The 13,399-nt window shown below is 44.2% G+C and overlaps 1 protein-coding gene across 1 annotated transcript; it reads left to right on the top strand.

The window, feature by feature from the left end:
• The first annotated feature begins 722 nt into the window (after nt 1–722).
• Nucleotides 723–12,794, top strand: LOC119407079 (inositol hexakisphosphate kinase 1). The gene is made up of 8 exons (XM_037673913.2): nt 723–883; nt 1,420–1,568; nt 3,099–3,225; nt 3,349–3,499; nt 4,204–4,376; nt 5,897–6,072; nt 7,324–7,491; nt 9,454–12,794. Exons 2-8 carry the CDS (start codon nt 1,509–1,511, stop codon nt 9,817–9,819), a joined length of 1,221 nt encoding a protein of 406 aa, XP_037529841.1. The 5' UTR covers nt 723–883; nt 1,420–1,508; the 3' UTR covers nt 9,820–12,794.
• Nucleotides 12,795–13,399: the final 605 nt, after the last annotated feature.

The raw sequence follows: 13,399 nt of genomic DNA, 5'->3' as shown, positions 1-13,399 counted from the left end.
TCTTAACCTCGCTGATCCAAAAACATTTGAATCAGCACACTTATCAAATTGACTTTTGCTACGTAGGGCAGTCGCCTATCGGGCTTCCGTTTATCAATAGCCAATCGCGACCTATTATCTGCTGTCGTCAAGCGTACGTCAATGAAGAACGTTTGACATGCGCACGCTGCACGACGAATCGAACGCACCCATCGTCGTTCCTTCTCTGAAGTGCCGCAGTTTCACTTTTCAGCTTCATTCATTCTACTTAACAAAGGAAAGCACAGCCTTTACCACTATTACACTTGCCAACATCACCGCCGTCTATCACGGTGATTAACTCGTTCTTTTTTATTGATTCCCATTACAGATGAATAATGAAACGCGACCGCTTTATTCCTTCGATAAGGAGCCAATTTCGGTTTCGGTTGTCACCGTACGTTGCTTTGCGCACGCATAACCGTATTAGAGTTTCATAAACGTAGTCGCCATCTATCATCCGTTTTAATATTACGTATTAAAAGAGGGGTTACTCTTCACGCTCTGACCGACGATATTAACGGCCACGCAACTTTGATGACGTCCGTTGGCGATCTAATGACGTCTACGTGCAAATGCACCTGACTTGGTTATTGTGATTTGAAGTTGAAATTATGTAACTGCGATCATAGCACAGTCCACGAGATTTTCAGTGAACGTAGTTTACCTTTTACCGCAGCGCATGGCAACTGCGGCAGCCTAGCGCCACAGGCGCCGCAAGTGCCTGTAGAGCCCTCTGTCGAGGCATGAAAACACCAAAATTTTCATGCGCTATGTTTTGAGTAGTGCTAAACCAATTCGTTTCGCTTATAATTTCCTTTCGTTTTCTTGTATCTGGCTACGCAGGGTCCCCCCGTATCCCCAGGTAAGAGCCTCATACACATGCCAAGGCTCCTTGACGCAGCTCAGATGCTGGAGAGCCTTGATAACGGGCTCGGAAAGCGATGTCGGGATCGGTCGTCATCGACTGGCCGCCGGCATCAGATAGATACCCGTGGGAAATATATGGCCTTGCATTCACCATCTATCATTCGTTATCAGAGCCCCACGCGCTAATATCTTCACCTTCTCAAGCCGGAACTACGTTTATCGATTAAGTGATCTACGCGTAAATGGTCTCGCTACCTAGAGTCAGCGCTGGCGCTGATTTCTAGTTTTTCTTTTCTTTTTTTTCCTAAGCGCACCTTAGTAACAAAAGCTACTGTCAAAGGAGCACGCTTCAGCGCTGAGTGCATTTGAGTTGCATGTTGTTTTGTACACCCTTCAGCAGTTGTTTCGTAATGACACGAAAATGAAGAGTCGCACTGTCTAGCCGAGATAGTTGCCTGTATCTTTACGGTGGCAGGGGGTACCATTCAAAACGACGGCCGCTGTCCTGACGTATCTTTCACAACACCGCAGAATTGTTGAACGCCGAGATGAGAGCGACGGCCCGGAGCAATCGTCCTGTCGTCACGTCGCAGACCGCAGCCGAGTAAACGCGATGACCCATGGCTGCCGAATCCGGAGGAAAGAGCGAAAATGTCGTCTTGGAACCTTACATCCACCAGGTGATTTAGTTAGCCGAATAGTTATCTGTATGTACTACTCAGCAGGGTAGTCGGAGCTGCTTGTTCTGGTATATTCGTGCCTGTAAAATGTGAACACCATGCTAATTTTGCTGCTGGTTAGATCATGTTTGGATAGCATGGTAATTCGAGTGTGCTGTGTGCTGGAATAGTTCTAAGAGAATAATACCCTGTGCTTTTCTTCTGACATATCATTTTTATGCTGTTGAAAAATTGGGAGAATTAAAGGCAGGGGTTTATGTGATTTAAATTCTTACATGAACTCGGGGAGGGATGATACACCATCAGGTGTATCACCACCTCCCCAAATTATTTCCCAGATACCTATGCATGTACCCCTGCAATTAGGTAACACCCATCCGAAACCATAATCACGGATAAACGCCTGATTAAAACGAGCTGGGTGAAAAGAAAACAAAGTACTCTTTACAATATGACAATACAGGCGTTCCATGGAAGTAGTGACCAAGGCCACGGAAACTTTATGGTGAACAGGAATTCGCTCGTCCATCACATATACTGAGTGGTTGCAATCACTTTTCTTGGACAATTGATAGGGAACTAAAAGCACTTAGAATAATATGCTAGTGCAAACACATACGCACACATACATGAGCACATACCTATGGTACCTTATGCTGCATTATTTTATACACTGGTGCATTGATTGGAGTACCACAGGCCGCCTCACCCAGATATGTTAGAGGGACCAACAAGCAATTTTTATGGTAGCCGTTTTCTTTAACGCAACGGAAAGCTTACCGGTCAGAGTGTATGGAATGGTAACGTGGAAAACGTCGTGAGACATTTATAATAAAAAATTTTGGATTGCGTCGAATATGGATTCATATACATACAACACATGCTGCAGACAATGGGAGGCGAGCGCGTGGGCAGTCCGTGTCTGTGCGCGGTGGTTTGAGGCGCATGCGCCGTTTCTCAACGTGCAACATTTTTTTACATCCTGAGCAGCACAGAATACAGCGGGAATAGATAATAATATACATACTCTAATTTTGAGCACATGTTATGGTGAACATGAAATCATCAGACTACCATTAACCAGGGCCAGTTGTCGGTGCCTTTAATAGATGTATGCTTCAGGCCTTTACAATCATAAAACTTCAATAAGTATGAATTTAAGAAACGGAATAGTATTAAGTTTCTTATCACAAAAAATAAGTGTGAGTACTTAAAAATGCTTGTTTTGTTGGCCATCTGAGTGCCAAGCTTTTTTTGTGGGCTGTACAAGTTTGTTTCTTATGTTCTTTCAGATGTTGCAGTTTAAATCTTCAGAAACTTGCTATTTGGCTCGATCGACAAGCAGAGAGGATTTGTGGACGTTTCAATTTGCTAAGGCAGTAATCTATTTGAGGATAACAGTTAGAACTCTTGTCTGTCAGTCGAACTTGTTCTCACAGAACTAATTTAGGAGTAGTAAAGTAATAAACTAATTTACTGATTCAATTGATCGAATCAGAAAAGAAAATAACATCCCGGCTATGATTTCAGGTCGGGGGACGGTCGTCCATGCTCTGTCTTGACGAGTTGACACTCTGCAAGCCACTGATACTGCAAGAACTTAAATTCTACGAAAACTTACCAGATGTTCTCAAGCCTTTCACATCCGAATACAAAGGTACGCAGTTTCCGCCTGTATCTTGCAGGCATGTGCTCTCTTTTCACTGTTGTGTGAGCCCGCAGTTTATTTTCATTGCCCGCAGTTAATCTTCTCAACCCTGTTGCTGCTGTGCTTTTATAGGTGTCGTTGAAGTAGCACTGCTGGAGGACCCCGATGGCTACCTGACACTGACAGCGCATCCCTCGTACGACCTCCTGAAGAATGGCTGTGCCTCTAGTCATACCATCAAGGGCACGGAAAGCATTACGAGCCTCAAGGCCAGAAAGTACAGGTACACTAAACCCCACATTTTCAAGCATGACATGCGTGGTGGTTTAATGGCTACATTCAGTGCTGACCTCAAGACTGCCATTAGAATTACTTACTAATGCAGTTTTATTCTAATTGGAAAATCCAGAAGAGCCATTCGTAGCTGGTTACATTGCTTGCACTGTATAAGGGCAGACCGTGCAATGAGCTTTCATAACACAAAAACAGAATGCAGAATGTGACATTCATTTTAACAGCACAAAAAAGGGCAGGACAAAGGAAGAGAAGCTACAGAATGAGCGCTGAACCATCTGCTTAATAACTTTTTATTATAACGACAAATGTAAACCAGAAATCACAACAAAGTTAGCAAAGCTATGCAGGCGCACAATTGTTACAAAGCTTTATGAGCCAAGTAAGAGAACTCAACAGGCGATCGATAGTGTGCTCACACACCTGTTAGCCAGCTTCTTTATATGGTAGGCCGTGAGCACTTCCCTTATTGTCTGATCAGTGGGACAGTACAAGGTTGTGGTATCCTGGAAGGCTGAAGTGGACCCAGCACGGGCACAGTGCATAGAAAGATGGCTCGAAATTGCACCTTTTAGTGAGTTACGACGTTCTCTAAAAAGCCCTTTTTCGCACTGTTAAAATGAATATATAAGATATACCAACTATCCCACATCTCAATGCTTCTACAGAATGTCACATTGCTTGTCTATGCAGGATGCGCTGGCAGAAGGCTGGCAGCATCGAGATTGAGCCGGTTCTGACGGACGGCACGCAGCTGTTTGAGGAGGACGACGGCAAGGACAGCTTCACGACGCACAACCCGTGGATCGTTCGCTGCCACAACTTGCAGATTCAACGATTCCTCTCATCATCTGGAAGCCCCAGAGGTGTGTTAAAAACTGAGTTCATGCTTCCCTGGAATTCATCATACAAACCCTCAGCGTACTGCTCAAACTTGTCTGTGCGCAGTCTGTCATTGTCATAGGAGTATTTTAAGCTACCATGGTGGTAAAGTAGTGATGGTGCTCGGCTGCTGACCCAAGAGGATGCAGCTTCGATCTCGGCTGCAGCGGGTGGCTTATGAGGGAGGCGAAATGCTAGAGCCCCGTGTACTTAGATTTAGGTGCACGTTAATGAACCCCGGGTGGTTGAAATTTCCAGAGCCCTACTCTACGGTGTCCCTCATAAAAAACATAATCATATTGCGGTCTTGGCACTGAAAATTCTAGCAATTGTAATATTATTTGAGCAAGTCTCTGTACTAACACATCGGCTAGTTATTCCTGTATTGAGAATCTACATTATAGAATATCTTTTCACACTTGGGGACTTGTCCGTCCCCTAACAATAATGGTTGTCATCCCTCATAAACATGTCGTGGTTTTGGGACGTTAAACTCCGACAGTCATTATGAACAATAATGGTTATCTATCTTTCATTTCTCATTTTCTGAGTCGTTGCTGTTGCTTTGAGGCTGTGGCATTGCACTGCTAAGCTTGAGTGTGTGGGCTTGACTGCCAGCTACGATGACCACTTTTTGATGCAAGAAAATGCTTGAACACCCATGTTTTTACATACTGGTGCTCGTTTAAAGAACACCAGATGATCAGAATTAATCCAGCGCCCTCAACTACACCATGCCTCATAATTGTATAGTGGCTTTGGCACGGAAAAAAAACGCGCACACAGAGTAAATTTTTTAACATATCATGCAAGCAAGTGTAAAATGTGGTTGACCGATGGCATGGAATAAAACATGTACACATGAGGAAGGGGTTTTTTTAAGCAGAAAGGATGCTGTACAGTAGAATCTCATTAAACGGAACCCGAAGGGACTGGAAAAATATGTTCTACTTAACAGGAGTTCCGTTTAATCAGAGATCTACGGGAGTGCAGAATTCAACTACAAAGCCAATCATATTATGTAGAGGCAATTGTTCCATTTAAGCGATTTCTGTTTACTAAAAAAAAGGCAGAAGTTAAGGGTTGAAGAGATGAAAAATTCGTGAGCACAAGGTGTGATAAAGAGCAGTGATAAAAAATATCAGAGCATCTTAGCGAAGGCTTCTTTGGAAGTCGGTGTATAAGAGTGGTATGGTCACGATGCAATAAAACTGTACTACCACCTCAAAGCTTAACAAAGAGTGTTTAATAAAGAGCAGTGATACAACACATCTGAAAGACTTGCAAAGCATAGATGCGTTAGCCTGACGAAGGGAACGCCACCAGATTCGCTGTTTCATCGGTGTCTGTGATGCGGAGCTGGTTGAATTTTTTCATCTTTCTGTTAACAAGAGTCTACTGTATTGTTCATTTTTATTGCAGCTTTGAGGCAGGTTCCTTGTTCTGGTAATCTCTAAATAAAAGACGACCTAATGTACTCTTTGTAAACTTTCTCTGCTTCCAGAGTTCCTGCTCCTGGAGAATCTAACAGCCCGTTACACATTTCCCTGTATCCTGGACCTGAAGATGGGCACCCGGCAGTATGCAGACGACGCTTCTGAAGAGAAGCGCCGAAGCCTTGACGCCAAGACGGCCGCCACCACTTCGAGTCCGCTCGGGCTTCGCATTTGCGGCATGCAGGTGAGCGAGAAGGGCCTGCTTCCTTTCTTCTCACTTTCTTGGTGCCAATGTCCTAAAATATGCATTGGGAAAGAATGGCATGTGACTTGTCATTCCCTCGGACGGTGATGCTCTGGCGTCTTCTCATGGCTTCTCATTTTGGCTGCACTTAAGTCCACTGCAGTCCTGTTTCACTGCATACTTAAAGCAAACATCTGATTTCTGCTTGTTGGCATAACATCTTATAAAGAATGCGAAAGTAAAACAAGTAATGGCAAGTCCTTTCATGTATATGCTCGTCTGGCTTATTAAACGTTTTATGTGAAACTCTGCCTCAGTTTTTTTTTTTCAGCAACATCTAGAATGGCAGGGAATGTGAACTCCAGGTAATGTGAGGGATGTTCCAGGAAACATATCTGACTTTAGCAAGAATTTCTTAGATTCGACAAGCATGGTGGTAGTCTGCACGCTGGAAGACTAAGGAGCTTTGGCTCACATATGCAAAAAAAAAGAAAGTCATGAGAATGTCATGAGAGCTGCAGGGTTGATGACGTTGATGGTGTTGTTTTTATTTTGTTTTTTCAAAGCAAGGCACGGTTTTCCGAGAACTTGGATTTAGATGATGTGTTTGGTTTTGCTGACGTAATGAAAACAGGGCTGTTGATAAGATGTTTTCTCTCATCGGTGTCTTGCTTTGTCCTAGCCAATAACCCTTAATGAAGAGAGAGAGAGAGAATGAACTTTAATGAAAACGATGGCTCAGTGTCCTAAGCAGGGGTAAGGGTCAGTGGTGGGGATCATAATATAAAGTAGTATAAAAGAATCTATGCATTCATAACCTGGCGATCAAGTTAGCCTCACGCACAAGCCAAGCATCAGCCTGATGCGGCAGCAGTGTCCAGTGAGATAATGCCCAGCGTATTCCCTTGTATTAGTACCTTACTATCGCAAGACCTGGACAGTCCCACTATAGGTGCCTGTCAGATGAGCGCCGATGTCGTACATTCTGCATGATGATGAAGACAGATGCCATAGCATAAATTATGTACTACCAAGCCAGCCTGTATTGTACTCGCGTTTTTAACACTGTATCCCTTGTCGATTGTGTAGAGTGTGTTGTGCCTAGAATTTCTAGTCACCAATACGTCCTCGAATTTCCAGGCTCCAGAACATACACAATCCTTAAAGGGAGGAATTTCCGGGATCTGGAAAAGGGTAGTGGGTAGGCAGGTAACTCAAGGCTTCATTCTTGCTCGTTTCCGTGTCTCTCAGGTGTACCAACAGAACCTTGGCTACTACAAGTGCCACAACAAGTACTTTGGCCGGTCACTTAACGTGGAAGGCTTCCGGCAGACCCTGTACCACTTCCTTCACGATGGCATGCGCTTCCGCTTCGACATCCTGCTGCCCCTCATCGACCGGCTCCAAGCACTCACTAAGGTCAGTCACTGTCATCAGTTTTCAGGGGGGATCACTGAGCGTGGATACAACCATAGCCACTTGTGGGTCATGATTAACCATTCACAGCAGGTCACTGATGTAAATCGATGGTGTCTTAAACAATTTCCAAATAGTCGATGCCTTACGTGTATGATGTCGTCTGTATGTTTCAAAAAGGTGTCGCTATATTTTGCCCAGATTCAAGGATTTTTTCATGTGCCATCGACATTCGGTTTCGATTCCAAGGCTGGCACATAGGCTATTACTTGCACATATACGTGTGCACAGGTTCTAGCTCGTTTATCGCCCACGAACGTGCGCTTTCACAGGCTGTTTACTGCCCACAAATGTTGACGAGCTGTTCTTTGCTTGTGGTCAAAATAATTCTTTTCTTGTTAGATGAATAAATGATGTACTCGTGTATGTGTGTCCCTGTTTAGTGATATTTCCTGCTTCTATTATTTCGCATGTGATTTTCTCAGCACTCGTTCCCATCACGTAGCTGCGTGACTGAGCGGGAATAGCTGTAACAAAAAACCCGTCTTTTAATGTTTTAGTTTAGTTTATTCCTCAATATCAATTTGTATGTTGTGCTCCCTGTACGCAGTGTGTCATGTGATGTCAGGTGCGTTTGCATATGCCACATCTCATCTGACTATACATGAATGTGATGCTTCCAAAAATAAGTCCGTTGCAAGTTAGTGCCTGTGTTCATCGTATATTGTACTGACCTTGTGTTGTGTTCTGTGCTAGATGTTGAATTGGCATGCTAAGATGGCCAAACACGTATTAAAGGGCCCCTAAACCACCCAGAGGTCAAAATTTGGTTGCGATATTGCAGTTGTGCACAAGTCTGCAACAAATCCGCAGCCGCAACAATTTTTCAACGCAGTGCTGTAATAGCGGAGTTACAAGCACTTCATCATGAAAAAGCGGCACCCGCTTGTTTCACTCTTTCTTTCACTAAACTCCGTTCATCGGGTCACCTCTCCTGCTGGCCTAGTGCTCCTTCTTGCCATGCGAGGAGGAAGAGTAGCGAGTGCGCATGCCTGCAAGCAAACGAACAGGTTCTTGTTGTTGCAGATGCAACCGAATGCGTGTGGTGATGTCGTGACGAATGCTGGGAATACCGAAAGGCCCGAGAGGAGCACGAGATTGTTTTTAACGGCGAAGCTGTTTAAGCTGTCAGTAGCTTGTGTTCCATCGTAAAAAGCTATCATCATCACGAACTGGCACGCGCTATCGTCTATCTCTTTACAGCGAGGCTGTTTAAGCTATCGGCAACTTGTGCTCTGTCGTGCAAAACACCTCAGGTGGGTATGCGCCACAGGAATTGGGCAAGCCCCACTACCGTGTACAGCAGGTGCGAGTGTCAAACGAAAATGAACACGTGAAAAAGAGAGAGAGAGAAAAAAAGAGATAGAAACAGAGACATAGAAAATAGAGAGAAAGAAAGCAACAGAAAGAGGAGGACAAAAATAGAAAGAAATAAAGGGAATAAAGACAAAAAGATACAAAGACAGAAAAACATAGAGAGAGGGGGAGAGAGAAAGAGATAGAAAGAAAGAAGTGATAGACGGAGAAAGAAAGGGAAGAAAGAAAGATATAAAAAGAGAGCGAGAAAGAAATAGATTGTGAAAGAAACAGATACAAAAAAACAGATACAAGAGACAGAGAGAGAGAAAGAAAGAGCGAAATAAAGAGAAACAAGGAAGGCTGCCCAGCTCTGCTCTTCCTTCAGGCTTGGCACCACTCATGCGAAGCTGCCATTATTTATTCGTGATTTTGTAGCACCCCTGTGGTTCATAGCACTACCGCATTTGTCATTGTTGATCATGACTGCATTCTGAACTCGATGCACTTGCTAACTTGAAACTGTTAACAAAATATTGGAGGTGGTTTACGGGCCCTTTCAAGTCGTATTCTCCAATAAATCTCACTCTGACATTCGTTGTTGTGCAGGCAATAGAGCAGCTGGAGTGCTTTCGTTTCTACACGAGCTCGCTTCTGATCCTGTACGAGGGCAAAGGGCCCGACGGGAACTCAAACGACTGCAGCGAGGCACCACCGCCGCCGCCACCCAAGGAGAGCGCGTTCGCCAAGAAGTCGCCGGTGGACGTTAGGATGATCGACTTCGCCCACTCAGTGTACAGCCCAAAGGACAAAGGGCCAGACGAGGGCTACCTCTTTGGCCTCAGGAACCTCATCACTCAGCTGCAAATCCTGAAGCAGGACAACCTGAGCGCCGCCACGGAGGCCCTGCAACTGAAGTGCGACAACGCTTCCGCGAAGAAAATCGAAGTGGCTTCGAGAGCAACCAACAAGTGAGACGATCGCACAACCGAGAGTGGTCGGTACGATCGAGCCTCGCTGGCGCTGGTTCCGGCGAGTGATCCCTGGCATCGACGCAGCGCAGTAGTGGTATGGTGGAAGAATCGCTGCCATGTGAATAGTATACGAGTGGCTGAGCCAAGCGAACGGCTGAAAGCGGTCAGAACAAATGAATCAAGGTTGAACATTGCACGTTCCTCCTAGTTACGACTAGATCGGAGCCCTGCGTGTCGGAAAAATTGCGGACGGATGAGCTCGCCAATGGCTGTGAGCCGTTGTTTGTTCTTGCAGAGATGCGCATGGCCTTGGAACTTCCATGGCTACGCCCCCAAGCCTGGAAGGTTTGAACACCGCTGCTCCCCTGAGTTGAAACGATTGGCACAAGAAGGGGAGGATAATCCCGGACTCGCAAATTACACGAACATTGCCGTTTTGGTCACACTCACGTTGACAACTCAGTCTCATCTTGCTCATGCGTCATTTGCATGTAGAGACTGTCAGGAAACATGACAATGACATGCCATTGTAGCTGGCTGTTGCACAAACCCATTGTCTCCAGGACATCAAGTTGCGAAAATGAGCTAAGGGAACTTGATTATGAGCTTGTGGCTGGCTGATGCGAAGCACGTTGTCATGTGGAGCAACAGCAACGGAAGAGGCAAGGTATTGGCATTTCTTCATCAAAACTCTAACTTCACTTGAACAGGCAGCCGCAGCTCTTTTTTTTAGCCACAGCAAAGCAAGCGATGGCACAGATTGCTAAAGAACCTCATAAAAGAGGACTGTAGGCATCATGTTGTGCAAAGCAGGACAATGATGAAACTGCTATCGCAGTACGGGCTGCTTACCTAAAAATCATTAATAGATTGGGTGCACTTGGTGGCCATATATTTAATTTTTCGGAGATGCTATTTTGAGCGTGCAAAGTTGGGCCCCATGTCGAGTGGCACACAATCACTGTGACCAAGAATTGAGTTCTGGAACGTGGCTGAAGACAGTAGTGCTGCAGTTTTTAGGGTTGCTTGCAAAAGCTTGTCTATACAGATACTTTTAGTCATTCCACAAAGGGCGCTTTATCGCTTCCAGAGCCAGTATTGTAGCATGCACAATATTTGCAAGCACAGGTAGTAATGAGAGCGACTTTTGCCGTTGGTTTACTGCAGTGGCTTCAGTGATGTGCTGCATCACATCAGTACGCAACATGTTCTTTTTTTCATCCTTTCACATCGGACATGATGATCATTGCTGTTTGGTTACTCTATTGCACAGTCATAAAACTTCTCTCACACGTTGAAGTTTTTTTTTTGTTTGCGAGTAGTGGGTTGATGGTGCAAGATTTGTGGCAGCCCTGTGGCGTGCTGCTGCCAACACACAACTGCCCTTGATTGCCCACTAAGGAGGCATATGCATTTTCTAGAGTTGTGTAGGAAAGACATGTTTTTGTGCCACATTGCCGCTGCTTGCTTTGAATGCCAGTCCCCTCGTCATTTAACTGCACCAGCATTCTCCGAAGTACATCCAAGACCATTATTTCACCTCCGCATTTATTGTTTCACCGACATTCACATGTGTGTGAGTGCAGCTCTGAGAATGTCTGAGAGCAAAAAATTATTTTCTGTAACCCGGCATTCAAACTTCTTTTCGTTCATGTGTGCGAGCACGAGGCATTGATTTCTCACTTGTAACCAACCATACACTAACACAGCAGCTTGACACTGCACACTCATCGAGAGTTTACAAACTACAGGTGTTACAAAAGACCAAATAATGCTCAGCATTTTGGATCGTAATGTGGTATGGATGGTACATTGAAGCACCACTTGGGAAAATTTAGGAAGTACTACTCAACTCCCTGCGTGCACGAATGTCTAGATTTTTCCCTGCATCTGTGGTTCCGAAACTTTGTTTTCGACTTGGGTGCTGGTGTCACCTGGGAGCAGTTTTCGATGATGACATTTCTTCTCGATATCTCACGGGTGCAATTTTTTCGACGTTATAGAAAGCTTTGACAAAGAATGAACTTGTAGTGTTGTTGGTTTTCCCGAACTCTGAGCAATATATGTGTGCTTGCCATGCAAGTGTTGTACCTTTTTTTTTTCTTCTTCCGCATTGTTGCAGAGGATCGCCACTGTCACAATGAATGAAAAGAAAAACGCTTAATGTTTTTCTCGCGCTAGTCTGGACTTTAGCTGGACTTTTGCAAAGGTTTTGTAGAGTCACTCATCCCTTACCGGCAGAGCTGCGAGCCTGTGTGGCAGCTTTTTTTCCCGATGTCCATTCTTCAGTACTATGCGTTCTTCGCTGCATCGGAACCTCTGAAGGTTGTGAACAGCAGACGAGTTGCTAGAATTTCCGGACATATTTTAGAGCTCCCTAGGCACACTTCACTTGCTCAGTGACTAACATTTTTCTTTAGCTCGCATATGCAGTTGCCCCGGCGGAATGGAAGTCGGCAGCGCTCAAGTGAATTCCCGCAGCATATGTTGTCATATTATAGTCTTTCAGAGAGAATATGCGCTCTTTCTCATGTGTGAAGCACGTTGCAATTTTTTTTGTAGTAAGGCGGATTTGTGATGTTTTTTTTTGGCGTATGTGTTGTTTGGTTACCAGTGCGGATCGTAGCTGCGTAGGTAGGCATGTACCTTTCTAGTGATTTGTATAGACATCAATTGATGAGCGATGCATACTTTTTTCAGTCATGGCAAGTCAACTCTACGCCGTTTTTTTTTTAGGGCACAATAATGAATCGACGTGTCAACAACTTGCCATTGCGCCGACGTCGGTGATCAAAGGATGGTGTGTTCCATACCATCTTTTCTTTTAGACATTTTTGGCAACATCCTAGGAAGTGACGGGTTGAGGTGTAGCATGTTCTTTAAGGTTGTTGATACACAAAAAGAGAGTATGTCTGTTGCTTGTTGTATTTTAATATGTACGTCTACTTTGTAAGGAATAAAATGTTTATGCATGCATCAAGATGTGATTGAGTGTGCTTCCTTATCATATTGTTTTTCATTTGTGCACATTAGCTATTTATTAAACCGTCAAGGTGAATAGCATCACAGAAACGAACGGACACCATGACGCAACAAAAAATTTAGTTAAAGTGTACCTAATTTTAAAAATAAAAGCCACAAGGTGTAGAGGACAATAATGTGATACAATTCAATATATATATATATGTGTGTGTGTGTGTGTGTATATATATATACGCACACCCACACACAAATATAAAGTTTCTGATAGAGCACTTGAGGGGCATCATGTAAGGCAAACGGTACAGTGAAAACACACAGATTGAAATACAACAGAGGCCTAACAATGTAAAACATTGATCAGTATAGATGTAAATGAATCCAAGAACTTGACAAGATACAGTATAAAATAAAGGGAGTAACAATAGCATAAGAAGTTGTAAAAACGGAAATGAAGACTGAATGATGAACAAAAGAATGACCTTAGCTCAACGGCAACTGGGTTACACAGAAGAGCTGACAAAAAAAAAATTGTTTCCATGTGTTATGTGTGTGAGTGCATGTGTATATGTCTGAGTCATTCCTCATTCTAGTATTTAGTT

This window comes from Rhipicephalus sanguineus, chromosome 10 (assembly GCF_013339695.2).
Source record: "Rhipicephalus sanguineus isolate Rsan-2018 chromosome 10, BIME_Rsan_1.4, whole genome shotgun sequence".
Lineage (NCBI taxonomy): Eukaryota > Metazoa > Arthropoda > Arachnida > Ixodida > Ixodidae > Rhipicephalus > Rhipicephalus sanguineus.
The sequence above is the reverse complement of the archived record's forward strand: the minus strand, read 5'-3'. Positions and strand labels throughout refer to the sequence as shown.